The following is a 25,223-nucleotide window of genomic DNA, read 5'->3' on the forward strand; positions in this document are numbered from 1 at the left end:
TATTTAAATAAACAACATGCGCTTAGGTCAGTTTTTAATTTAATCTCGAATGCTCCTTGACTATACGACTATGCTGAAGTGTGTGGCAAACCGGATTCAGCCAGTTTCGAGTACTTAAAATAAAGATTACCAGTCCTATTCGAGTACATGGTCAACCGAGATGGGAATACGAACCCTTAATCTTGCTGGGCCAAGCGAAAATCGTCTAGAGATCGAGGGCTTTGATTGCCACGGAAGTGTATATCAGGAGCATCTGTCGCTCGCAGATACCTCTCGAAGCATCATTCCCAGTCCCCCATCCCGGAGAGCTCGAAAATAATGGGCATCGATGTAAAAAGTAGAACCGAAACAAAACAAAACAACGGCCAGGGCAGCTGATAATTGTCACAAAATGGCGCTCCATTGCCGGCTCCATAATCGCCCTATCAAGGCAGCCTGATCTCCTGTCCCCCACTTATCGCCCCCGATCCAAGCACGCGCTCTATAAATTGTCTGCTCTCCCGGGCTTGAGCTTCAGTTCAGTACCGAACCCATGTGCCGAGTGTTCCTCTCTCTCCGAGTGCCGCAAACATCTTTCGCAGATCATCGAGCCGAGACGTCTAGAATCGATTGGCATTAAATGCCTTACCACGACACCAGTGACCACAATATCCACATAAAACCACTTATCCAATTGGCTTAAACCAGCTGAAATTAACAAAGATTAACAGAATTCTGGGAAGCATTTCCATCAAGGCGAAATACTCCCACCAAACCCCATATCCCGGACTTTGAATGCTGCTGGAGCAGAACGTGAAAATCATCAAACTCGATCAGCATTTCGCCGAGTGCTGGACCAAGCAAAGCATTCTCAAAAACTTTAAGTTCTTCTCCTTGTTGACCACTATCTCCACAGCCGGTGAGTAGTCGAGGATCCTTTCCATCTACACTATTTCGGGATAACTAACTGAATTCTCCAAACAGCTTCTAAGATGGCCGCCATTCCCCAAGGTGCATTCGCCGCCTGCAAGATTCGCGAGCAATTCAACGAGCGCGAGATGATCGTCGCCCGTCTGAGGTCCGCTGCCGCCGATAAGGGTTCCCTTGACAACGCCAATAGCCTAACCCGTAAGTAATCGATCTGGCGGTTCACTGGATCCCTGACTCATCCATCTCTATATTATCCGTTTCTTAGAACGCGAGTACTCGCCGAACAAGTACAATGACAAGCTGATGAACTCCATCTGGGGCTTGTACAACCGCTATTCGCCGCACAATGTGAAGAAGAACGAGTATGCTCCCACCAAGTGATGACCTAAAGGCGGCACGGTGGCTTCCCCCAGGTCCAGCTGTCGTGCCCCATCCTGCCAGCATCCTTTCTCACGAAGGATGCTGGCCATATATACTATACTATATACTCCACATATACATATCTTATGTACTCCAAGCAATGTAATCTCATTATGCCCAAGGCAGCTTTGGTAACAAATATCAATTTAATGCTGTAGTTTTTTGTAAATTTCAATAAATTCTTATGATGTTGTATGTAAAGGGACAAGACCACGTAGCGTAATTTAGTTAAGGTAGCAGGACTCGTAGGTCGGCACCATGTACTTGATGTTAATGAAGGCATCCTCGCCGCCATGCAGCTCCAGCACCTGCAGCGTCTCATCAATCAAATCGCCCAGATTCAGGTTGTTCTTCTGCGCATAGTCGATCTCATCGCCGCAGTTCACTTTAAAAATATATTAAAAAAACTTATCCCTTGAAGAGTTAATCAGAAAATACCTACAGTTTTTCACCTTGAAGGCATTGAACATGGGCAGCAATTGTCTGTAGAAGGGCACCAGGGCAGGACCCACCAAATCCGAGGACATGACCAGCTGTTGGATTATCTTCAATGTCGTGCACATTACCTCCAGGTTTCGTGTGCTCAATGCGTCTGAAATGGGGGCGGATTTCGCTTACATAGTTGGTTTCGCAAGGTGCAAATTAGACCGAAAAACTTCCAAGGCATTTGCGTGCCAGGCCAACTCCTGGTACTCACTCTTTAGCGGCAATATTAATTGCGGTATCACCGGGTGTATCCTCTCGCCCCCGGCCAGCAGTAGATCCGTGACTCCCTGTCGGGCATACGTCTTATACGGGTGCTTCGTCTCTGCCAAACCATCGAAGAAGAGCGGCAAATAGAGGCTGTAGTCCAGCTTGTCAATGTCCACCTATCGATGGAGGAGAAGGAGGAGGAGGAGTGAGTACACCGCTTGAAGTTCGGAGTTTGGAATTGCTTCGTGTACCGGCGGTGGTGCAAGTTTGGCAAGTGTACATTTGCACGCTATGCCGGTTAGGCCTCTGGCTGATTCCCATTAAGATGCTCTCTGTTTGTTTACGTTGTCAATGGAAATTTTTAGAACAAAAAGCGAACAAAGCGGAATAGGTACCTGTACCTCTGCCTAGTATATGTACATCTAATCTACGAGTATTTTTATGTGAAAATGCGGTCAATTAGGGTCGTCCTGAGATCCAGAAGGTATACATTGTTAGTTCAGGTGATCAGGGAAACTCACGTGGCAAAGACTTGTGTTGGGAAATGCCCCACTTGGTAGATTGTCTAAGGGACTAGGACTAAACTAGTCATCTCAGAGCTAAGAATTTGTCAACACATGTTGCACATAATTAAGTGATTGGCATCCTTAGAGGAGTTGATAAAACCTAATCTAGATGGCAAAAATTATAAGGGAAAATCAAGGGGAATATGGCACTATCAAAGTTAGTGCAAAAGGTTAGAAAGCAACACTTTTAAGAGGTCTGGAATATTCTATCTTATGTATATAACTACCTAAGCTTTTAATGAATAAGAAAACTTGACATACTCAAGGTGAACAAGAGGTTCTTCGATATAAATCTTCTCAGTTTCTTATGCATTAAATCAGATATTTTTGCTGCTTTGTGGAAATAAAACACTCTAAATAACACTTGCTAAAAATAAGAACTAATACTTCCATATTTATATAATACCTCTTTATTTTCTAAAAGCAAGATGAGTCTCCGGGTGGCAACAGCTCAGCTTTCCAGCTTTGGTGCCATCTCTGGCATCGCTGCTGCGTAAGCTCCACATATGAGGCTTCCCCGACTTCGACCTTCGACCCAATGACGCAAATTAGGTAGTGTCACTCACACATCACCCGTATGCACACGAGCTGTCACGGCGGCGTTTCGTCCTAGATAAACAAACGCACCGCGAAAAAGGCATTTCGCCATTACCCATTCACCGCCGCATATGTGGCGGCATCAGGCGCCCAAGGCCTGTGACATTGAACCAGCAAAAGGGTCGCACACACCTGGTGGGTGTGAGTGGGTGGGCGAACAGCCCCAAAAGCCCCCAAATTGCAGCTGCAAGTCAGACTGGCAGTTGGACGGTGCGACGTTTTGAATGTCAGCCGTCGCATTCCGGGCGGAATCGGAATCGGAATTGCTCGCCCGTCACCGCTGCTCCACTGACTCCGGAAATAGACAATGGCATATTATTTACTCGTTTTTTTTGCCTTTAGCTGCAACACTTGAAATAATTGGACACGCAGGTGTACGAAATTCGAGCCCAACTCAAATACAGGTCCCGCCAATAGGTCACTGAGTAGTAAGGTTAGCCTTCTTAGTGACAGTCCTGCAATTGGTTTTGATTTACATTGACTTACATTGGGATTAGTTACATATTGAAAATGGAAAGTTCTAGTTTCGAAGGGCTAATACACAGATATGGGTATAGTATAGATATATAAATAGTATATATATTTATGAATGTTTTTAGATGTTTAAGTATGTCGAAGTATATAGTCATTAAACTCAGCTTCATGTATTTTTATAGAGAAAATATCTAGCAAGAACCTCAGATATACCTAATCCCGAATAATAAGTTCTGAAATTTTCACAGTCACTCTTACCGTCCAGCCGATCTTATCGCCTCCACAGAGATACTCCATCTTAATCGGCAGGTCGCCCCGATCAAAGTACATGCGGAAGAGAGTGCCGCGTCCCGGGTCATTAGCCCCGCCCAGAGCACAACCATTTAGGCCCAAGCCCAAATTGAAGGTGGACATGGACTTTTGCTGGCGTCGCAGACCTAGAAATCAGTATACGGGGAAATGGGGCGAAATCATTAGGGAAACAAACAATAAACTAGTTGGTACGCACTTTTGGGGTTGGGGATCCGGGCCCTTGCGCTGGCTGTCTTGGGAGCGGACTCATGTATAGGCCCATCGATGACAACGGTGTTCTTCTGCTGCGACTGAATGGAGAAGGGCGGCACGTAGCGGGGCCGGGAGGAGACGGCCGCCCCGTGGATGCCGCTCAGCGGACGCAATTGTGCCGGATTGGCGGACTTTGAGCGATGCTTCAGGGAGATGGCGGTGGCATGGTAATCATGCGTCGGACGCCTTCCCGTGGCGGTGCGTGCCGTCTGGGCCATATTTTTGTTTTTGGGTGAGCAACGCGATGTGCAGCCACGTAGTGTAAACAGCGAACTGCCGAGCGCAGGAATTTTCTAGCCTGGCTCCTGCTGGTGTTGCTGTTGGGTGTCGTGGCGTTTCTATGGAGCGCGTTGCTAGGGCGCCCGGCGGCTTAGTGACCGATAAGCCAACAGCTAATACAAATGCCGCCTCCACTGGCTCAGTCGTGCTTTTCCAGTCTCACCGCTCCTCCTCCGTCCGGTCTGCGGTGACATATTAAGGTTCCACTTCCACGCAAGTCCCCGGCCGGTTAGCCCGGTTATGTTGCGGTTGAGTCTCCCCCTTAATTGTATTATTGTTAGCCCGTCTACCTACCCCCAGTTCATCATAATCTCGTCATGCAAGTACATTTTTATTTTCATTAAGCGTTTCTGGTCAGCGACCCCATTGAAGCTGGAAGGGATCAAAGTTCCTGGAGAACGTAGATTACTATTGACAAATTGATGTGGCACTTGTCAATCTCTCCCACTTCTGACTTGTAATTGATTCAGCATATTGTAATTATATTTATTCTTAGAGTTGGTTACTATCCTATATACTTTTTATATGCCTGAAAAAGATACGATGGGTAGGACATTTAAATGGAAATATTTATGGTATACAAAATATATTACAGGTTTTAAATGAAGTATTATTAGCTAGAACTAAGCCATGTGTTCAAAAAAGGCAGCACTACTTATTAAATTTAATCTGACCTAGACAAATATTGGTATATAATATGAAAGATGATATGAATGTCACATTGATTTATAATCTTCTTTAATAAAATTAAGAGGAATGTGTATACATACCTTTGGTAATTAAGGTACATATACCTTTTTACATATTTCTACATATTTGTAAATATTCATTCAAGCTTCCTGTTTTCTCTTCTGTTCTTTTATTTAAGACTTCTTCCTTAGAGACAGTCAACATATAAGTCGTTACCATGTGTTAACCATTACCATACATTATTTGTTCTTATCATGATTCAAGTGCCGTTGTGTTGTTAAATTGCTGAACACGGTGAAAATCAATTTATATATTATAATTTATAAATGACTGCCATCTGGTATACAAAAAATATCAATACATATTGCGGAAATAATGTAAATACCATTATGTTTATTCTGTAATGGTTTTCTGACCTAATTATTTGCGAATAAGATCTGTAAACAGGGCTTAAAACACACAATCTCTCATGGCGATAAGTCCCTTAAAATACTTAAAATATAACTTGTGTAAATATTAAACGCAGCAGTGAAAATAAGTATAAGCAGATTAAGCAGAGTTCAGATAATGGCCTTTCGACTCAACCAGTTCAGATATATACATACATTCCACAGGGCTTAAAAATTAGGAGATTAATTTGTGGAAAAAAAATTGAATTAGAAAATCAAGGCAAATAATCTATATCAATGAGCAAGATTATTAATTATTAATATTTTCCATGCTTATTTGTGTCTCAATGTAATTTAAACTGTCCGGAAACCTACATCAATAAAATGGCAATAAAGGGACTTACAAATGCTTAATAAAAAAAAAAAAAAAAAACATAAAGGCAAATTGTGTTTACACAAATCTGTAATTCGCTAAATAATGCTTATCCTTCTTTAATATTTAAATTTAAAAACGCGCCCTCCACTTATCGCCAATATTTCAAAGCGCACACTCCAACACTGGCGCTTTGTTTACATTTTGTATAAGAACTCTACGACCATCTGGCAGCCCCGCACCTGTCTATGCGGGTGGTGTGTTGGAAAATGCGGCAGCGCAGCTCTGGCATTCTAGACAACACTGGATGGGAAGGGAATAAAGAACCAATGCGTGTGAGAAAATGTCGCTGTAAATTGACAATTATCTTTGTGTTTTCGTGCTAAATCTGAACGCTCTGCGAAAAATAGTGCTCGAGTCAGTGTGTGTGGGCAACGGGAGGGCAGAACGATGGCGGGCAACACGTCTTCCAGCTTTAACGGGGAGCTAAAGAAGCTGTCGGAGGAGTCCCTGCTGCAGCCGCCGGAGAAGGTGTTTGACATCATGTACAAGCTGGGCGAGGGCAGCTACGGCTCGGTGTACAAGGCACTGCACAAGGAGAGCAGCAGCATTGTGGCCATCAAGTTGGTGCCGGTCGAGTCCGACCTCCACGAGATCATCAAGGAGATATCCATTATGCAACAGTGCGACTCGCCGTACGTCGTCCGCTACTACGGCTCCTACTTCAAGCAGTACGACCTGTGGATCTGCATGGAGTATTGCGGTGCCGGCAGCGTCTCGGACATCATGCGGCTGCGTAAGAAGACGCTCACCGAGGAAGAGATAGCCACCATCCTCTCGGACACGCTCAAGGGCCTGGTCTACCTGCATCTGCGACGCAAGATCCATCGCGACATTAAGGCGGCCAACATCCTGCTCAACACCGAGGGCTACGCCAAGTTGGCCGACTTTGGTGTGGCCGGCCAGCTGACTGACACCATGGCCAAGCGGAACACAGTCATTGGCACGCCCTTCTGGATGGCCCCCGAGGTGATCGAGGAGATCGGCTACGACTGCGTGGCTGACATCTGGTCGCTGGGCATCACTGCCCTGGAAATGGCCGAGGGCAAGCCGCCCTACGGCGATATCCATCCCATGAGAGCCATCTTCATGATTCCTCAGAAGCCGCCGCCCTCGTTCCGCGAGCCCGACCGCTGGAGCTCCGAGTTCATTGATTTTGTGAGCAAATGTCTGGTCAAGGAGCCGGACGACCGGGCCACGGCCACCGAGCTGCTGGAACATGAGTTCATACGGAACGCCAAGCATCGATCCATCCTGAAGCCGATGCTGGAGGAGACCTGTGGCATTCGCGAGCAGCAGCGGGCAAACCGAAGCGCCGGTGGCGTTCTGGCCGCCAGTCAGGCCAAGAGTCTGGCCACGCAGGAGAACGGTATGCTGCAGAACATACTGGACAACGTGTTCATCGAGGATCCGGGAACTCTGGTGCCGGAAAAGTTCGGCGACTACCAGCAGAGCTCGGCATCGGATGCCACCATGATAGCGCATGCGGAGCAGGACATAGACGAGGGCACACTGGGACCGGGCGGCTTGAGGAACCTGGCCAAAGGATCGGGTCCCACGGCTACCGGAGCAGCGGCCGCTTCAGCGGCATCTCCCCTGGATGTGGCAGCAGTGGATAGCGGCACCATGGTGGAGCTGGAGTCCAATTTGGGTGAGATTGACAACAATCCAACAAACTGGGTAAGAAGATGATTACTATTCTTGATATTTTTGATATTCAGGCACCATGGTTATCAACTCGGACTCGGACGACTCCACAACGGCCAAACGCAATGACGACCAGAAGCCGCGTAACCGCTACAGACCGCAGTTCCTGGAACACTTTGAGCGTAAGAATGCGGGCGATGCTCGCGGCGATGACAAATCCATGGCCACCGAGTACTCGCCGGCGGCAGCGGAGCAGCAGCAGCAGCAGCAACAACAACAGCAGCAGGAGCAGGAGGAACAGCACCTGGCCAGCGGGGCCAACGATGTAAATAACTGGGAACACAACATGGAAATGCAGTTCCAGCAGATCTCCGCCATCAATCAGTATGGACTGCAGCAGCACCAGCAGCAGCAGCAGGTCCTCATGGCCTATCCCCTGATGAACGAACAGCTCATAGCGCTCAACAATCAGCAGAATCTGCTGCTGAGTAATGCAGCGCCATTGGGCCAGCAAGGAATACCGGCATCGGCAGCGGCTCCGGCACAGCCGCCGCCCGCATATCAAAACCAGCACATGCACACGCAGTCGCATGCGTATGTGGAGGGTGAATTTGAGTTCCTCAAGTTCCTCACCTTTGACGATCTGAATCAGCGGCTGTGCAACATCGATCACGAGATGGAGCTGGAGATCGAGCAGCTGAACAAGAAATACAATGCCAAGCGGCAGCCCATTGTGGATGCCATGAACGCAAAGCGCAAACGCCAGCAGAATATCAATAATAATCTGATTAAGATATAGGAATATAGCAAACGCAACTCACAATTTTGCAAGGCAACTAAAAATGCAATTTCAACTCACAAAAGGGTTCTTTGCTTTAGCTTGAGTGACTGCCGAACGCTGCCAATATATACATTTTCTGTATATATAAGCAGCTTTCCCTATAAGGAGCCAAGTCAATGTAAAGGAAAGATCCCGAAAAAAAAAACCTTAAATCACAAGAAATGAGAACACAAAAGCTTTATTGTAAAATGCAGTGAAAACAGAAATGAAACCTATGGTGAGAGGAGCAATCGTCGTCGTCGGCAGAACCTTCCACCACGAATCATTTGCTATATTCTATATTTTCATTACATTTTCAGTTTGGTTTCCCTTTTCCATTGATTTCTTCGAATAAAATTTGTATTATTAGCTGCCTGGCGTGATCAACTGCCCAAGCCTTATCCTAATTTATAAGACTACCTTTATTATTCGTTCTTCCCTCGTTAACTATTAACTTTAATAATCTCTCTGATTACCCTTAGTTTTGTCGTCGTCGTCGTTGTGCGAAAACAAAACAGTAACCGTCGTCAAGCAATAAATATAAACAAAAATAATAATAATAATAACAATAAAAAAAAAACAGAGGAAAGAAACATTTTTATACGCATTGGAATGCATATTTTTCGAAAAGATATATATATTTCTCAAAGCAAAATGCACAGAAGCACTCACATATAAACATTTATATATATACCTAGTACTTTTAGCGATTATAAATAATTTACATAATAAATATATAGGAATATATGAAGCAATTGTATACAAAATTGATTAAAATTTCGTTTAACCTATTAGCTTACTTTTATTTATAATTATTCCTCCATCTAGTCTTGTATATCCATTTCCTGAGTGGCCTGCTGCATGTCCTTTAGCTGTGCCCGCAAATCCTCGGGCAAACTGTGCTCGTTCAAGGCACTGGGATCCTCGCCATCCACCACAATCTCCTCGGGATCCGGGGCACGAGGCAGAAATTCAGCGTCAGCGAATAGCTTGCCAAATATGCAACGGGCATTGGCAATGGCAGCGTCGTAATCCAGCTCGTAGGTTGGTGCATCCGTGTAGTAAATGTGCTCGCCGGCGGTGCTTCTACTGGACTGGGTGGCAATGGTAAAATAGGAGCTAAATATGATTTCTGCGCCGGTTGGATCAAAGAGTTGGCTGGTGAAGGCAACTAAATCGCTGGCAGGATCCTCGCTAACAGCGGGCGTGGTCAGGTGAAAGATGTCTGTGGGTAAAATGGATTAATCCTGGGACTAATTACGACATAACTAAGGCGGTAACTTACACAATCCCTCGGGGCAGGCACCAGTGTAATGAGACAGTTGTATCAGTATAGCTTCTCTCCCGCTTTCCGCGTCCAAAAGGCGCAGCAAATTCACGCCGCCACCGCCCTTATTGAGCTCTTCGTTGCCCAAGGGACTGGCAGACACGAACAGTCCGCGTGATATGTGAGGCTTCATTTCGATGTCCCTAGAAACGGGTGGATAACCCGGAGCGGAGACCACATTCTTGGCACGCACAGTTTTCCCGGCACTGCTCAGCACAAATTCCTTTGTATTCTCGTCCAGGCCAATGTCGTCCACGGTTCTCTTAAGGCAGTAGATGCCGCCATAGACGGCGCACAATCGGCAGAAACACTGGGGCAGCTCTCCGCAGCCATACATGGGAAAGAGAAAGGGCGTGTTGCCGTAGCGACCGAGGCTGCCCAGAAATCGTTGCGTACTCTGCATGCCCTCCTCAAAGCTGGTGTTGGGGCCACACATGGCGATTGCCTGCATAACGCACGAAGAGATCTTCTCGGTCACCCGCTGTGCCTGCAGGTACTCCAGGAAGGTGCGGCCGCGGAAGGCCAGGGAATCCTCATTGCACTTATCCTCGCCGTAGTCGTTGCAGGCGGTGAGAAACTTCATCAGCAGCCGCTTTTCCACAATGGTCAGGGTTTTCGTGTTGAAAACATCGCTGCGGGAGCAGGGCACAGACACAATCTCACCGTTGTGCCGCATGCACACATGATCCACGGCCCGAAACTCGGCGTAGCGACAGATGTTCGACTTTATGAGCAGCTGCACCAGCTCCCCAGAGGAATAGAGGATGCGCGGGCAGAGGTCCAGACTAAAGCGACGCGATTTGGCCAGCATGGTTTCACGATTCCATTTTTGTTCCCCCTGAACTTCCATGGCTTCCGGTTCCGGTTCCTTTTCCGAGCTGTGCCAGGTGTAACTGCAGTTTCGCAACGTTGAGTGGGCTCCGGTCTCCTTGTTCAGGCGGTCACACAGGCCGTCAATGGTGAAGGAGCCCCACACGTCGCCGTAGTACTCATTATGGTCGAGGTGCAGTACTGACTTTCCCACTCTGCTGGCCGCAGCGGCGATGCAGGACTCGATGAAACCTAAAAAGGGCTCCCTGGCATGAGTCATCGACAGATTTAGGTGGAGTTTATAGCCTGGCCATTACCTGTGCCTATGACCACCAGGTCAAACTGGTCCGGCAAGTCATCCGACATCTTAGAGGCACGTTTTCCACTCTATTTATTTAATATATTTAACAAAAATTGATTAAATTGCGAATTTAATGCGAATCTAGGCACAAACAGCTGGTTAGAGATGTGAGAATAGCAGTGACGTCACCAGTGTAGAAACAGCTGTCTGTAGTGTTGGTTAAGGTTCAAATATTTTGGCTTAAATAAACTGAAATTTGAATTTGTTTTAATTTTATAAATTACTAATTAAATTTAATATTAAATAATTTTAAATACATCAAAATAAAATTAAATCGACAATAAATGGATTTTTAATTATAATAAAAGGTAATAAACCGCCATTCAGGTGCAGAAATCAACAGGTGCATAAAAAGCACACGAACACCTGTACAGGTGTGCTTGTAGTTGTGGTTGACGCTGCCATGGAAACGGAAAACTCGTAAACAAAACCCGGAAAATTACAGATCGCAGAATGTGTTCTGTGGAAAGGTAGAAATAACTGTATCCCAAAGTCTAAAACATGTCCTTTGAGAAGATATTGTACAAATATGACGAACCGCACGGAATCGGCGACGTCTACTTCATTTGGCAGAAGGCTCTCCTGGCCACCACTGGTACCGATGGCTCCGTGGCCCTGTATAACCGCCAGGGGCAGCTGGTGCAGCGCATCATTCTGGCAGGGTAAGGTGGAATCGATCTTCATAGGATGTCCGTTAGGTATAAATCTGCTATTCCAGGCTCTGCTCGGGCTTCGCTTGGGACCAGGAAGGGGACCTGCTAGGCATCATTACCAGCGGCTCGCCAAACATAACGCTCTGGGACTACACCAGCCAGGAGAAGGTCAGCGTAGAGACGGGCCTGCGGGATCCGCTCACCTGCATCCTGTGGTCCAAGCAGCAGCAACTCCTGGCCGTGGGTACGGGTCGGGGCAATCTGGCGATCTACAACCACCGCAGCGGAAAGCGACCCACGCCGGTGCTGGGCAAGCACAGCAAGCGGATCACCTGCGGCGCCTGGTCCGCTCAAAACCTACTCGCTCTCGGCTCTGAGGACAAGAGCTTCTCGCTGAGTAACGAGGATGGGGACACAGTAAGGGTGGTCCAACTACGGGACGCCCCCACCGACATGTACTTTGCCGAAATGGCCAACGACGACCGCATTGCCGGCGACAATGCCATCAGCATGATCATTGGCAAGCGGACGCTGTTCCTCTACTACCTTCCCGAGCCAGAGAATCCCACTGAGCTGGGTTTCCAGAGCCGCTACGGGTCACTGATGCAGCACAAATGGTTTGGCGATGGCTACATCCTGCTTGGCTTCTCCAATGGCCATGTGGTGGCCATATCCACGCATCCCAAGGACGTGGGCCAGGAGCTGTGGCAAGTTAAGAACCACAAGGACACGCTGACAGGGTTGGCCTACTGTCCAACCTTGGATATTGTAGCTTCATGCGGAGACGACAGGTGAGTAGGGAACATACCTGGCGACGTCTCAGTTGCTCACTCTTTCATTTTCTCCTGTTTCAAGCAGCATCAAGATTCACTCAATCACGAATCTCCAGGAGACGGAACGCATCATCACAGTGCCAGATCATGCTGGCGTCCAAATGATCGACTGGTCACCCGATGGCCAGCTCCTGGCGGTGACCACAAACAGCGGCACTGTCTACATTTATGTGACCAAACTGCCGCACCTGTTCGCCGTGTCTGCCCCTCGGATTGTGCTGCTCAGCAGCCTGGCCGAGGTGTCCATTTATGTGTACGCGCCGGACAAGTCCAAGTCGCTGCCCTTCCGCCTGCCACTGGAAGGAGAGCCCACCTTTATGGCCGTGGGTCCGTATAACTTTGCCGCAGGAATCGACAAGCACGTCTGGTTCTACGATCTCGGCAAGAGTCTGGGCGATGAGCCTCGACCGTTGAGTGAGCGGGATTTTCCCAGAACCATTGAGGCAATGAAAATGAATGCGGACTACTGTGCCGCTCTCTGTCCGCCCCAGCTGATCCTGCAGGCAATTACCGCTGACAATCCCAACTGCAAGGACAAGCTGCAGGCGGTGTTTCCCAACGCCTTGCCCAACATGCCCAGCGATGCGGTGATCACTTGCTTTGCCCTCAGTCAGGAGATGCTCATCTTTGCCACCGATGTGAGTTCGATTTGTAGCTGGAAAGCATCATTATATTTCAATTTTCTCTTTGCTTTTTAAGATTGGTCACCTGGTCTTCTATTCCCTGGAAAAGTGGGATAGCTGTCTTATCTATCGTCACAGCATGGGCATCAAGCAGCTTTTTATAGACATCGAAGGCACCAAGACCATCTTCATTGACGAACATGCCCAGGGCTATGTGTTCCTGCCCGCCGTCGAGGAGGCCCTGCTCATACCCGAGATGCCCAAGCAGTGCTTGGGCTGTCTGTGGGATCTCACTCAGCCGAACATCTTCATTAGCTACGATGCGAGGATGGTCAACACCCATGTCTTTGTGCGTCACTCTGTGCAAGGAACGCACACCTTGAAGGTGGGAGAGTCCAAGCTGAATCCGGGACAGTTTCCGCTGCTGCTCTGTGGTGGGGAAATGGCGTTGCATGTGGATGGAGGACAGTATGCCACCCAGTCGCTCAGCACCCATGTGGTGAATCCCAGCAATAGTCAGACGGCGAATCTACAAGTGCTCCTGCGACTGAGGAATTATGATGAAGCCTACAAGCTGTGCAAGCAGATGAACCTAAGCAGCGCCTGGCGGGAGTTTGGGGAGCAGGCTATTGCTGATCTGGAGCCGGATATTGGTGAGCCATCGGCTATTCTTCACTTCAGATTGTTAATTTCATTTCTTAGCAATACGAGCCTACCGCCAGTTGGGTGAAGCGGCTCTGGTTAACGCCTTGTCGGAGTTGCGCTACGTGGAGGACTTGGACATGCTCATCGGCTGCTGCTGCATGCTCTTGGCCCAGTACGAGCAGGCCAAGGAGCACATGCTTAAAGGAGTTTATACCAGGGCCGCCTTGGAGCTATCTCGCGACCTGCTGCAGTGGGATCAGGCTTTGCTCCTGGCACACAAGCACGATCCTCAAGAGGTGCCCTACATAGCCAGGGAGTATGCCCAGCAGCTGGAATTCACGTAGGTCAATTGGGGTATTTCTTGTAATTCTAATTCTTAATACACTCTCCTCTTATTCAGTGGCAACTATGCGGATGCCTTGTATCACTACGAAAAGGGCTACAAGGAGGACCTGATCAACAGCAATGACAGCGAGCAGGCGGCCACCATGGAAAACTCCCCCGAGTACGAGGAGCATGTGCGGCTCTGCAAAATGGGCATTGCCAGGACCTCTATCAGAGCAGGGGACTTTCGGCGGGGAGTAAGTCATAACCAAAATAAAACCCTAATAGGAATCATCTCAAAACTATTCTCTAAAGATCCAATACGCCGTGGAGCTGGAGGACAAGCAGTTGCTGTTCGACTGCGCCGAGTTGCTGGCCACTGTTGGTCACCTAACCGAGGCAGCTGGACTGTATGAACGTGGTGGCTTCTACGACGAGGCCTGCGGCCACTACATTGCGCTGAAGATGTGGCACAAGGCCAACAATGTGCTGCCCAAGGTGAAGAGCACCAAACTGCATGCAGCCTATGCCAAGGCCAAGGAGAACGATGGCCACTTCGAGGAGGCCATACGAAGTTATCGCGTGGCCGGCGACTTGGATGCCTGTGTCCGAATCTATTTGGACCACCTCTGCGATCCCCACTCGGCCTCTGAAATTGTACTCGAGTCGCGCTCCATGGACTCGGCCAAGTTGCTGGCCAAGTTCTACCAGAAGATTGGCGATGTGGAGCAAGCTCTGCAGTTTCTCGTCATCTGTGGCTGTGTGGAGGAGGCCTTTGCCCTTGCCCAGCGGCACAACAAGCTGCGCCGCCATGGCGAGCTGCTGGAGCGGTATGAAAACGCCAAGTCCTCTGACTATCTGGCGCTGGCCCATTACTTCGAGGGTGAAAAGTACACCCTGCTGGCGGGAAAGTATTACTTCCTGGCCAGAGAGTTCACCAAGGCCTTGAGGTTTCTGCTGAAAGCCTCGGCCTTTAACAACGAGGAGCAGGTCTCTCTTTCCTTGGCCATTGATTGTGTGGCCACGTCGAACAACGAGCAACTGGCCTCGCAGCTCATTGAGTTTCTGCTGGGCGAAGTAGATGGAGTGCCCAAGGACCCGCGGTATCTGTTTCGTCTGTATATGGCCAGGAAGCACTACAAGGATGCGGCCAAGACGGCTGTCATTATTGCTAATCAGGAGCAACTGGCTGGTAACTACAAATCAGCCAGGGATCTGCTGTACTCCATGTACCAGGAATTGCGCCGCAACAATCTTTCGGTAACGGCCGAGATGCGTCACCAGTTCATTCTGCTGCATCGCTACACTCTGGTGAGGATTCACGTTAAGCTGGGCAACCATCTGCTGGCCGCCAAGCTGCTCGTCCAGGTTGCCGCCTGCATCTCACAGTTTCCAGAGCGTAAGTACAGTAACTGTAAGAACTTTAAATATTTTTTAATATTTTACCTTCCACCTGCAGATATCATTCCCATCCTTACCTCCACGGTGATCGAGTGTCATCGGGCTGGTCTCAAGAAGTCGGCGTTCACCTATGCCTCCACCCTGATGCGTCCCGACTACAGGAACCAGCTGGACCCCCGCTATTCGAAGAAGATTGAGTCAATCGTACGTAAGGCTCCCAAGGGCATCAAGCAGCTAAGGGATGAGATCGATGACGAGACCATGGAGTGTCCCATTTGCGACTCCAACCTGGCCAACATGGAGGTGACCTGCTACAGCTGCAAGACCACGCTGCCCATCTGCATTGCCACGGGTCAGCACATCATCAAGCAGCTCATGACCTCCTGTCCGCAGTGCGACTTTCTCTGCTTTCGCGCCGAGATGGAGAAGTAAGTAATTTACTATTCAAATTCAAAATATATTAACAGCTTCCCGCAATTAATTGCAGCATTCTGTCGGAAAATGGTGAGTGTCCCATGTGCGGCGAGCAGGTGGCCCCGGAGCAACTGCTGGATGTGGAGGATATTAGGCCTTATATTCTAGCCGCCTCTTAAGATCGAATAATAAAAGGACTGAAGCAAACGAATAGACTGCACAGCATCACACAACACCAAAAAATAGATATATATTTATAAGTTGCAAGGCACAAAATACACTTGATATATCACGGAAGAAAGAGTTGTTTATTTTTCGGTTTAAAATCTATATTTAAAGGAATACTTTCCTATTTTGTATCTTAATATTTTATTATTAATGTATTAAGATTTAAGTGGGGATTTGGGATATGTATGAGAATCACTAAGCTTTTAAGCAATCGTAATTTTTATACCCTTGCAGGGTATTATAATTTCAGTCAGAAGTTTGCAACGCAGTGAAGGAGACGTTTCCGACCCTATAAAGTATATATATTCTTGATCAGCATCAACAGGGGAATCTTTGTAGACATGTCAGGAAGAAATCGAATTTTTGGCCATTTTTGGGAAATTTTATAAGGGGTTAACATCATTAAAATTTTTGGTTTTGATAAAAAATTGAATTTTCAAATTTTTTAAATGAAGTATGCAGATTTATTAACTGTAGAAAATCTTGCACAGAACAGTTTTCCGATTTAAAATTAATGGTCTTTTGGCCGAGTTATATTTTTAATTTAAAAAAAATCAATAAGTTTTTTAATATAAAAAATCCGATTTTATAATACAAAATAATATTTTTCTAAGTCAAGGAATCATTTCCGACCCCATAAACCATATATATTCTTGATCAGCATCAACAGGGGAATCTTTCTAGACATGTCCGGAAGAAATCGATTTTTTGGCCATTTTTTGCAAAATTTGATTAGGGGTTACATCATTAAAATTAGCAAAAATGGCAAAAAATTTTGATTTCTCAAAATTTTAAATTTGATATGCAGTTTTTTTAAATTAATAAAAACTAACACAAAACTGCTTTCCGAATCAAAATTAATGCATTTTTGGCTTAGTTATGATATATTTTAATTGTTACCTGCAAGGGTATACAAACTTTGGCTGGCCAAAGTTAGCTTTCTTTCTTGTTATGAGTTAGTTTTTACTATTTTAATAAATAAACCACGAAATCTAAACGTTAATTTATTTTAACTTTTAATAAACATATTTTAAGGTCTTAGAAAAGTGCGATTTTTTTTTAACTACATAAAATATATTTTTATTGTTTTTAAGTATCTTGTTTATGTAGCTTCAACTTTTAATTATATTTAAATTTTAACTAAATTAGTACTTTTCTTTACTTGGAATATTTAAATTAAAATAACAGTTTTATTCTTCCGATATTTGTATTTGTTTGGTATTTTTCGGAAAGCTTTAAGCTTTTCCTAAATACCCCTAACGCCTTTTTTTGATTACCGACAACACGGCTTGGTTAGTCAGAATTTCTCCAGATCAATATAGCCCAGTAATTGTAACACCCGGTTTTTCCTGGTGAAATTTATAAAGCAATCTTTTCTCAACTTGGCAACATTTCCAAAGAAACGCAAGATGGCCCTGATAACTGAGCCGGGCAAATCGGACTTCATCGTTGCCAATGTGTCCAATTCGCATAATGACGCGGTCGCCTTCCAGGTGAAGTTCGCCAAGGATCTAACAGTGGCTCAGCTAAAGGTTTGTGGATTACAGAGCCAACCACAAGGTCACTATTTAACGAACATACATATATATTATCCCAGAGCAAGCTGGAGATATTGACGGGCGGCTGTGCCGGCACCATGAAGGTGGAGGTCTACAAAGGCGAAACCTGCTTATCCACGCTGGACAACAACGACGCCCTGCTGGGTTACTATGCCAACAGTGATGGCCTACGCCTGCACGTCATCGACAGCTTTGCGAGCTTCTCTTTCGACAACGCGCCGGTTGAGAAATTCGAACTGACCAAGGATCAGTATGAGCAGCGGACCGATTCCGTACGTAATTACCTCAAACAGAATCGCCTGGGCAAGTACAACGAGGAGGAGATGCAGCAGGCGGAGGAGAAGCGGCGACTCCAGGCAGAGGAGATCCAAAAGAGGGCAGAGCTGTGCGTCATCGGAGCCAGATGCGAGGTGAGCTAGTGAGCTTTATATATAGAGTTGGCTTAAGTAACCCACCTTGTCTTTCAGGTCAGCGTACCGGGCAATCCCACGCGTCGTGGAACGATCAGATACAATGGCCAACTGGAGGGAAAGAACGGTCATTTCATTGGAATAGAATACGACGAGCCGCTGGGCAAGAACAATGGAAGGTAAGTAACTAAATAAGAAATGAACTACTTGTTGGTATCAATAAATCAGTGAATGTTCAGTTCGGAAAGCTCTTTATATGCGAGAATATCCAGAAATTATAATTACCAAACTTTACCTAACTCAACTTATTAAATGTTGTATCTTAGTATCTTAAATCTCTATTTATTATTCACACTTACAGTGTCGCTGGCAAGGCATACTTCAGCTGTGCCCCCAATTACGGTGGCTTTGTGTCGCCATTATCCGTGACGGTTGGCGATTTCCCACCGGAAGACTTCAACCTCGATGACGAGCTCTGAGAATCTCGAGCACAGCAGCAGCACGCACACCAATGGGGGTCTTCAACTTCATCTCGCATCGCACATGCCACACTCTAACCAAAAGACTTACCGATCGACCGGCAGGCACTTAAATTATTTGTACGCAAGAAACGAACACTAATTATAGTTATGCCATTTTGTATTTATTAATTAAAACATCTATGTATGTATGTATATCAGATATTCTTACAACATGATTATTCGTAAATTCTATAATCGGCTTTTATCCATTTATTTCTGATTTAGTGGTGTTATCAATCAATCAATCAATCATTCGCTTTTGTTTTACATCAACATAACAGTTGGAAAAGGGGAAATAAATACCAGAAATGGGAATACAACTATCGTATATTGTGCTGTATGGAAACTGGGCCGAAAAACAACAAAAAAAAAATAAACATTAAAGACATTTCAGCACAGAGATACTTGTGCAAGGGAAGTGGGTGGTTCAGCGCTCTACTTGAGGATATCTTTCGGCGTACATATATGTATTTCAATAAGCTTGCTTTATATATTTATTTATGCATGTATTATATACTTATGTGTGGTTTATGCGTGTTCTGTTCTGCCTGCCTGCCTAGTCTAGTAATTATTAATAAGTTTCAATTAGCTGTCATTTAACAACAACAAATATGTATATATAAAACGATGCATGCTTTTCTCGAGGGTTACATAAGAATTACAGAAATGCGTTACAATCATGATGAAGACAACGTGATGTGCAACTATATGTATATATGTTTGGTATCTATATAGACTGTTTTTTTTTATTTTTCTTTGAGCCTCCACAACTTGGATAAATGGTCGTCTTTTTTTCTACATCTCACTTGAGATCGTTGATCCTGGTTCAACATTTACCCATTTACTTTACTCTCGTAACATCAAACTGCATCTGCATTTGCATCGTAAAAATCTTCTTCACAAAAAACGGCTCGTCTTTTTCTCGGGTCTAAGTTGAACTTAGTGGAAACTAGGTAACAATTGGCCACAATTGCATCTGAGCTTGCATGTTTCGAAATTAATTTCTTTATATGTTGTAAACTTGTAGCCCTAACAGAGTAATATACATACATTTGCCTGTGTCTCTGTGTTGTGTGTGTGTTTGGTGTTCTATGAACGGTTCAAATCGAGGGAATTTAACCAAAATCTATTGGTATGTAAGTACCAACTATATACGTATTCGAGCACGAGCCTAATAATTACAATTTATGGTGTTGGTGTTGATGTTGGAGTTGGTGTCTTGGGATTCAACAACACATCCCAATAGAAGAACTTTGGCTATCATGAATATATTTTATATTAAACATACCTCGTGCCTTCTTTCTTTCTTTCTTGAAAAATATGCTTTAAAATGAATCAACCCGAGTTTGGATATCTATGTTATATATATTGTGTTCTTTGATCGTTTTGTTTGTTTGCCAAGCAAAATTGTTTACTGGATATATCGGCACATAAATGCAGTTTATAGAGCGTTGATTGGTTTCTTGTTAATATATAGTATTTATTGTTATTGTTTTATTGAGTGTTGTGTTGTTCTGTCTGTTACCCTTTCGTTATTCAGCTGTGCTCCTGCTCTCGCTATTGACCAATGCTCCTGTGCCTGGCCCATTAACTAGTTCCCTATTAATTAACGTATGTAAATGTGTGCGTTTCTATGTGGGGGTGCTAATGCATGTCAGTGTGGATAGATAGAGGAGGAGTTTGTCTGCGCTTGATTGTTATGTGTAGTTATATATATTCAATACGTTCCATCTACAGAGAGAGAGAGATGCTAACATTCATTTTTTCTTGAGATTCCAGCAGGGATCCATACAAACAGCCCCACAATTCAATTTGATTTCCATGTTACGCGACCATGTTCCATTGCATTAGAGGGTTGTGGTGCGTAGCATGGCTATCTTTCCCTCCGGTTTGCTGTTGCTGCTGTTGCCTGGCTTCTCCTTATCAGTTCCTGCCGTTTCCTGCTGATCCTTTTCCTTCTTCCCAGTCGCACCCCCCTTTTTGTCCGAGTCACCACCTTGCCTGGCCGACGTCAATTTACGCACAATTAAACTCCCGGTGTGCTTGATGTTTCGCTTCAAACGATTGCCGCCGCCATCGCCTTTGCTTTTGTGTCCACTGGCCCCAGCACCATCTCCATCTCCACCGCCTTTGTCACTCCTCTTATTATCCGGTCCAATCTCGGCAGCCTCCTCTTCCAGAATCGGATTAATTGGATTAAAGTCAGCTTGGTACAGGGGTACATCAATCGAGTGACCAGGCTGGGTGTCAATCACCTGAAGGTCTTGCACCTCTTCACTGGACTGCAAGTTCTCCTTGGAACTAAACGGTGAATACATTTGAAATGCCGACAGCAACGAGTTGGATTTCTTTTGATCTTCGCTGCCGCCCGTGGACAGTCGGCTTTTCTTGCGCCGCTGGGAGCCCCCCTGTTGGCTGGTTAACGAGCGGCACAGCAGCGAGAGCTCTGACAGCCGGGAGGTGCTGTCATTGCTGGCTCTCCGACAGTTGGCGGTGGAGATGTTGTCGGGCGGCTCGGCGACGGCGGCAGCAGCATTCCCCTCGTTGTTCGTTTGGTTAAGTCACAGCCGGAGGTCAAAAGCAATGCGAGACGCAATGTTCTTGAAGCCAATGCTGGTACCTGGTTAGTTGAAAAGAAATATCTTTGTTATCAAATCAATTCTCTTTAAATAAACTATGATTTAGTTACCGGAAATTCGCTTGAATCGAACTCCATTCAGGGACAGGCGTGGCAGCTTGCACACCTCTATTTCCCACTGCACCAGGGAGTCGGTATTGGGATCACCATGCACGCACCAGAGGACAAAGCTAGCAAGATTTTAAGTTAAATTATATAATATATTCAACGGGCAAGTGATTTCTGTTACTAACCGCTCTCGCTGTTCATAGTCGCAGTTATTTTGGTCCAGCACTTCCCGGATCTTTTGCATTATCTGATCGGGCATCAGTGGCGAAGTGGTCTTCATGGACCATGTAAAGCGCAGTACTCGAGGTTTCGCCGGCTCTTCCGTGGTTGTCTGACTGTAAATATATTTATAAGCTTTTTGTAGTTACGACAGTCTAGCGAACGATCCTATTAACGCTTTTCAATTTACATATTCACTTCTTTATCCATTTTTTTTTCAAATAATTAACTGCATTCGGTGATAGGAAGTTTTTGGCATTAATATTTCGCTATTCGTGATTCTGCAGACTTTTCAATTTCCCTTCAAGTTGTATAACAAGCAGAGTTCTCAAATTAATAGATGACCTTGTTCTTGCTGTCTTGAAGTTAGTTTTCTTTTAATACATTGTTTAACAAAATCAAAAACAAACCTCAAATGATCTTATAAGCCTTTCCAAATGAATCACAATTGGTTTCGTTACTTGTAGATATTTGATGTTTACGATTTTCTGGTCTCAGTTAGTACATATTAATATGAGGTTAATAATATTAAAATTTTTGAATGAATCTACTTTACAATGTATGATTACAGCAAAGAAAAGTAATGTCCTTTTCGGCAAGTATTTTATTTTAGTGTCGAAGTGTATTCGCTCAAAATACTCGCTCTCTGTAAACAGTTGTTAAAAAGAGTATAAAAAGAAATGTTCAACTAAGAAAATTCATTCAAAGACCGAAAAGAAGAGAAGTAATGTAAAAAGAGCAATTACCAAAGACCGCAAAAAACTGTTAAGGACCCCTTCAACAACTAACAAAAACTAAGGCAAGAATCTATTCTTATCTCTGCTTTAACCCAAATATTTATACATTTCCTCGTTTGTTAAACTATTTGAGACTCCCAGAAGTATATCCCTAATACTATTAGAATTAAATGAAATAAAATTGAAATGCATATGGTGGGGTTTTCATTTGCTCACAAATGTTTCACATCATTTATTATTATTACGGTTTTATTAAATTATCAATTGTTTTTATATTTATGCGTTATTTCTTTGAAACTTAATATGTATAGATAACTACTGATCGAGCCACTGAAGGCGGCGGCCGATGATAACACGATCTCTATAGATACATATCAGCTGTACAAATAAAATGGTCACATGCACTATAGTGGTAGGTAATACATTGTTATATTCCTTGGATTTAAGTTTAATTTGTTTTGTTTTAGTGACTACGTGGTATTTGCTTAAATACTAATTACACGCTTGCTGCACGTCTGGCATTTTTAGCGCCTCATAAAGTTCAGCATCTGCGCACAGTGGTTGTGTGTGATTTTTATGATTTGCAAGATCGTTAGTTGGCTGGCTGGCTGGCTGGCTGCTTGGTTGGTTTGTTGGTTGGTTTGTTGGTTGATTTGATTGATTGATTGGTTGGTTGGTTGTTTGATTGTATGATCCACGGATACAATTTCAAAAAAAAAATCAAGCTCATATAGGAGAATACAAATACAGATCCATACATACGATACATACATACACATATAAATACAAAGATAGCTAAATAAAGTTCAAGATCATCGTTACAAAATTAGCAACTTCTTTTGGTGTTGTCTACATTGTGTAGTGTGTGAGTGTGTGTTCACTATAAGTTAATGAATGATGTAGGCAAAAACACCACGCACTTTACACTTTACACTTTAGACTTTAGATCGGTTTTTAGTTGAGTTAGGCTTAAGTTAGATTTTACTTTTAGCAGTTTTCTCTCACGCTGACATAGTGTTTTCTTTTATTTTATTCATTAACTATAATTGCGATACGCATTTAACATAAATATATATATAGATTTATATATATATTTAGGTAGTACTCGTAGGTGTAATATTTAGTAGTAATTGTAATCCATAATCGTGACAGTGACACAGCAATAGTGGTCGGGATTTCGTTCTGATTATTGCAATTCTTATTTTCTTTCGGTTTCTGTATCGTTTTTGCTTCATTTTATATATATATATACTATATTTTATATTGCCATTTGCTGGTCGGTCGGTCGGTCGCTTCTCGCATCGTTTTACAAACAATGAAAACAAAGGTTTCGTAATTTCTGTTTGGGGTTGCTTTACTTTTAAATATATATATATATATGTATATGTATCTTTAATTTATATAAATTTATTATGTATAATTAGTTAATAATTGTAATAAAACATAGGCGCATTTGTGAAAATTTCAATTAACGCAACGGAACTCAACGTTGTCGGTGTTCATTTGAAGGGGTTCGAATCGAAACCGGGGGATCGGTATCGGAATCGGGATCGTGATCGTGATCGGTATTGGTAATCCGTATCGGAATTTGGAATCGAAAGCGATATCGATCGTATCATATCCCGATGCGATCCAATCGGAATTCGATCATATCTGTGTGTCTCTCTGTCTCTGTTCATATCTGAACCTCTCTCCGTCACGCGCGTTTACTCTAGGGGAATCGTTTGTTTCAGTTTCAGTTTCAGTTTTAGAACTATTAACAAGAAGTAGTTAATGCTTGTTTTGTTAATTACTGGTTTGGCCTAAAATTAAAGAAAAAATTTTAAACAAATTATTCACGGCTGGAAAAAATATTAATAATGGGTAAAAAAACAAATACCAGAAATGAAACCAAAGAAGACAGATAAGAATAAAACGGAATAATGGTGGTAACAGTTTCATCATCATCATCATCATCATTTTTCATGTTTCTTCATAGAAAAAGAAAAGTAAACGCAATTGTTCTTCAAACTGATAATAATAATAATTAATTCTCTTTGATTTGCTTATCCAATTAGCATTATTATTGTAATTAATTTTTGATCATGTTTTAAAATAAATGAAAGAAGAGAGACAAGAACAAAAGAGCCTTCCTAGCGTGTGGTGATATAATATATAATAATGGAAGTACACACATAGTTGTACAAAGCAAACGTGGATATACAGGATTAGAAAACTACATAATATTTATATATATAGAGATAATATATGTACGAGAGTATTTGTCAACAAAATCAATCAATCAAGGAATAAAACGAACTAAAGGGGTGACGGAGATTTGAGAGCGTAGAGAGGAAGCGACAGACGTTGGCCCCTTAGTTTCTTCTTTATTATTTTTTTTTTGTTACTGTTTTGGCCAATTTCAGATTATGGATTCACGTAGTCACATATGTATGTATGTATTGTTTTGTATTCATTATTATACTTTTTTTATTTTTCAATTTTGCACCTGAATCAGAGTCGGATTTGGAAGATGAGAATATCGCTTGCGACCAATATATGTGGTTAGGTGGTTAGAGAGTTCCGTGTTATTTCGTTTATAGTAATTTAGCAATCGATTCGATGACACTGACACTTTTGATTCAACAAACAACAACAACAACAACATGTTATCATCCCGACCGAATAGCCAGTAAGCCACTTTAATTCATTGTTTCTACGTTTTGGCAGTTACACAATGTACATATGTGTATGTTTGTGGTATGGTACGACGTATGCCAACTAAATATTGGTATAGGGAATATGTTTTAGCAATGCGAGCGAGCATCTGAACTAAACCGACCGAACCGGCATATGCACGGGAACCCAATCGAACCACCCACCACCCACCACAATTTTGGGGTACAGTAGTGATGAGTGCATCGGACCGATGTGTGGTGCATATGCCTGTTCGAGTCCGTTCTTAAGCGAAAAGGTCCTCTGGGTGTGCGTATGTGTGTGTTGTATGTTTCG

General features: G+C 44.1%; 7 protein-coding genes across 30 annotated transcripts in view; 4 read left to right on the forward strand and 3 right to left on the reverse strand.

Annotated features, from left to right (window-relative positions):
• Positions 1 to 502: 502 nt before the first annotated feature.
• On the forward strand, positions 503 to 1,537 carry LOC108076604 (uncharacterized). The gene is made up of 3 exons (XM_017169518.3): positions 503 to 898; positions 964 to 1,107; positions 1,175 to 1,537. The coding sequence occupies exons 1-3, from the start codon at positions 775 to 777 to the stop codon at positions 1,288 to 1,290; spliced, it is 384 nt and encodes a 127-aa protein (XP_017025007.1). The 5' UTR covers positions 503 to 774; the 3' UTR covers positions 1,291 to 1,537.
• A 16-nt stretch (positions 1,538 to 1,553) lies between these two features.
• On the reverse strand, positions 1,554 to 4,474 carry LOC108076577 (parkin coregulated gene protein homolog). Its single transcript, XM_017169486.3, has 5 exons — positions 4,168 to 4,474; positions 3,918 to 4,096; positions 2,027 to 2,198; positions 1,772 to 1,921; positions 1,554 to 1,714 (listed from the first exon to the last, which is right to left on the reverse strand). The coding sequence occupies exons 1-5, from the start codon at positions 4,439 to 4,441 to the stop codon at positions 1,554 to 1,556; spliced, it is 936 nt and encodes a 311-aa protein (XP_017024975.2). The 5' UTR covers positions 4,442 to 4,474.
• Positions 4,475 to 6,242: 1,768 nt separating this feature from the next.
• hpo (serine/threonine-protein kinase hippo) lies at positions 6,243 to 9,272 on the forward strand. Its single transcript, XM_017169764.3, has 2 exons — positions 6,243 to 7,665; positions 7,736 to 9,272. Exons 1-2 carry the CDS (start codon positions 6,405 to 6,407, stop codon positions 8,458 to 8,460), a joined length of 1,986 nt encoding a protein of 661 aa, XP_017025253.1. The 5' UTR covers positions 6,243 to 6,404; the 3' UTR covers positions 8,461 to 9,272.
• Rep (Rab escort protein) lies at positions 9,075 to 11,091 on the reverse strand. Its single transcript, XM_017169765.2, has 3 exons — positions 10,936 to 11,091; positions 9,767 to 10,870; positions 9,075 to 9,706 (listed from the first exon to the last, which is right to left on the reverse strand). Exons 1-3 carry the CDS (start codon positions 10,982 to 10,984, stop codon positions 9,306 to 9,308), a joined length of 1,554 nt encoding a protein of 517 aa, XP_017025254.1. The 5' UTR covers positions 10,985 to 11,091; the 3' UTR covers positions 9,075 to 9,305.
• Positions 11,092 to 11,381: 290 nt separating this feature from the next.
• Oseg6 (intraflagellar transport protein Oseg6) lies at positions 11,382 to 16,162 on the forward strand. 2 transcript variants are annotated; one of them, XM_017169835.2, is made up of 9 exons: positions 11,382 to 11,641; positions 11,698 to 12,423; positions 12,488 to 13,103; positions 13,165 to 13,741; positions 13,791 to 14,073; positions 14,134 to 14,314; positions 14,373 to 15,456; positions 15,517 to 15,886; positions 15,946 to 16,162. In XM_017169835.2, exons 1-9 carry the CDS (start codon positions 11,481 to 11,483, stop codon positions 16,049 to 16,051), a joined length of 4,104 nt encoding a protein of 1,367 aa, XP_017025324.1. In that variant the 5' UTR covers positions 11,382 to 11,480; the 3' UTR covers positions 16,052 to 16,162. The 2 variants fall into 2 exon arrangements, with proteins under 2 accessions (XP_017025324.1, XP_017025326.1); XM_017169837.2 differs by having other exon boundaries at positions 12,491 to 13,103.
• Positions 16,163 to 17,388: 1,226 nt separating this feature from the next.
• Positions 17,389 to 18,750, forward strand: Tbcb (tubulin-binding cofactor B). Its single transcript, XM_017169632.2, has 4 exons — positions 17,389 to 17,632; positions 17,698 to 18,069; positions 18,127 to 18,248; positions 18,431 to 18,750. The coding sequence occupies exons 1-4, from the start codon at positions 17,510 to 17,512 to the stop codon at positions 18,546 to 18,548; spliced, it is 735 nt and encodes a 244-aa protein (XP_017025121.1). The 5' UTR covers positions 17,389 to 17,509; the 3' UTR covers positions 18,549 to 18,750.
• The window catches only part of par-1, a 33,380-nt gene continuing 26,847 nt past the window's right edge, over positions 18,691 to 25,223 (reverse strand). For 20 of the 23 annotated variants that reach the window (XM_070283665.1, XM_070283664.1, XM_017169627.3 and 17 more), the window contains 3 exons: positions 21,462 to 21,611; positions 21,280 to 21,398; positions 18,691 to 21,210 (listed from right to left, as the gene is read on the reverse strand). In XM_070283665.1, the coding sequence (XP_070139766.1) occupies positions 21,152 to 21,210; positions 21,280 to 21,398; positions 21,462 to 21,611 (328 nt within the window). In that variant the 3' untranslated portion in view covers positions 18,691 to 21,151. Of the gene's footprint in view, positions 21,211 to 21,279; positions 21,399 to 21,461; positions 21,612 to 22,423; positions 24,035 to 25,223 lie in introns of those variants that run through there. The other 3 variants (XM_070283674.1, XM_070283671.1, XM_070283670.1) reach the window with 1 other exon arrangement.

The sequence above is a fragment of the Drosophila kikkawai genome, chromosome 2R (assembly GCF_030179895.1).
Source record: "Drosophila kikkawai strain 14028-0561.14 chromosome 2R, DkikHiC1v2, whole genome shotgun sequence".
NCBI lineage: Eukaryota > Metazoa > Arthropoda > Insecta > Diptera > Drosophilidae > Drosophila > Drosophila kikkawai.

What these genes read in the sequence shown, in the direction of transcription:
- Rep (XM_017169765.2), bottom strand. Translation starts at nt 10,984, where the DNA reads ATGTCGGATGACTTGCCGGACCAGTTTGACCTGGTGGTCATAGGCACA. An exon ending in CCTGGTGGTCATAGGCACAG is followed by an intron (nt 10,871 to 10,935) that starts GTAATGGCCAGG and finishes AGCCCTTTTTAG; the next exon opens with GTTTCATCGAGTCCTGCATC. An exon ending in TGCCTGCCCCGAGGGATTGT is followed by an intron (nt 9,707 to 9,766) that starts GTAAGTTACCGC and finishes TTTTACCCACAG; the next exon opens with ACATCTTTCACCTGACCACG.
- LOC108076577 (XM_017169486.3), bottom strand. Translation starts at nt 4,441, where the DNA reads ATGGCCCAGACGGCACGCACCGCCACGGGAAGGCGTCCGACGCATGAT. An exon ending in GCGATAAGATCGGCTGGACG is followed by an intron (nt 2,199 to 3,917) that starts GTAAGAGTGACT and finishes CTCCATCGATAG; the next exon opens with GTGGACATTGACAAGCTGGA. An exon ending in ATTAATATTGCCGCTAAAGA is followed by an intron (nt 1,922 to 2,026) that starts GTGAGTACCAGG and finishes CCCCCATTTCAG; the next exon opens with ACGCATTGAGCACACGAAAC.
- Tbcb (XM_017169632.2), top strand. Translation starts at nt 17,510, where the DNA reads ATGGCCCTGATAACTGAGCCGGGCAAATCGGACTTCATCGTTGCCAAT. An exon ending in TAACAGTGGCTCAGCTAAAG is followed by an intron (nt 17,633 to 17,697) that starts GTTTGTGGATTA and finishes ATATTATCCCAG; the next exon opens with AGCAAGCTGGAGATATTGAC. An exon ending in CTGGGCAAGAACAATGGAAG is followed by an intron (nt 18,249 to 18,430) that starts GTAAGTAACTAA and finishes TCACACTTACAG; the next exon opens with TGTCGCTGGCAAGGCATACT.
- LOC108076604 (XM_017169518.3), top strand. Translation starts at nt 775, where the DNA reads ATGCTGCTGGAGCAGAACGTGAAAATCATCAAACTCGATCAGCATTTC. An exon ending in GACCACTATCTCCACAGCCG is followed by an intron (nt 899 to 963) that starts GTGAGTAGTCGA and finishes TTCTCCAAACAG; the next exon opens with CTTCTAAGATGGCCGCCATT. An exon ending in CAACGCCAATAGCCTAACCC is followed by an intron (nt 1,108 to 1,174) that starts GTAAGTAATCGA and finishes TCCGTTTCTTAG; the next exon opens with AACGCGAGTACTCGCCGAAC.
- hpo (XM_017169764.3), top strand. Translation starts at nt 6,405, where the DNA reads ATGGCGGGCAACACGTCTTCCAGCTTTAACGGGGAGCTAAAGAAGCTG. An exon ending in GGAGCTGGAGTCCAATTTGG is followed by an intron (nt 7,666 to 7,735) that starts GTGAGATTGACA and finishes TTTGATATTCAG; the next exon opens with GCACCATGGTTATCAACTCG.
- Oseg6 (XM_017169835.2), top strand. Translation starts at nt 11,481, where the DNA reads ATGTCCTTTGAGAAGATATTGTACAAATATGACGAACCGCACGGAATC. An exon ending in GCCCAGCAGCTGGAATTCAC is followed by an intron (nt 14,074 to 14,133) that starts GTAGGTCAATTG and finishes CCTCTTATTCAG; the next exon opens with TGGCAACTATGCGGATGCCT. An exon ending in TTTCGCGCCGAGATGGAGAA is followed by an intron (nt 15,887 to 15,945) that starts GTAAGTAATTTA and finishes AATTAATTGCAG; the next exon opens with CATTCTGTCGGAAAATGGTG.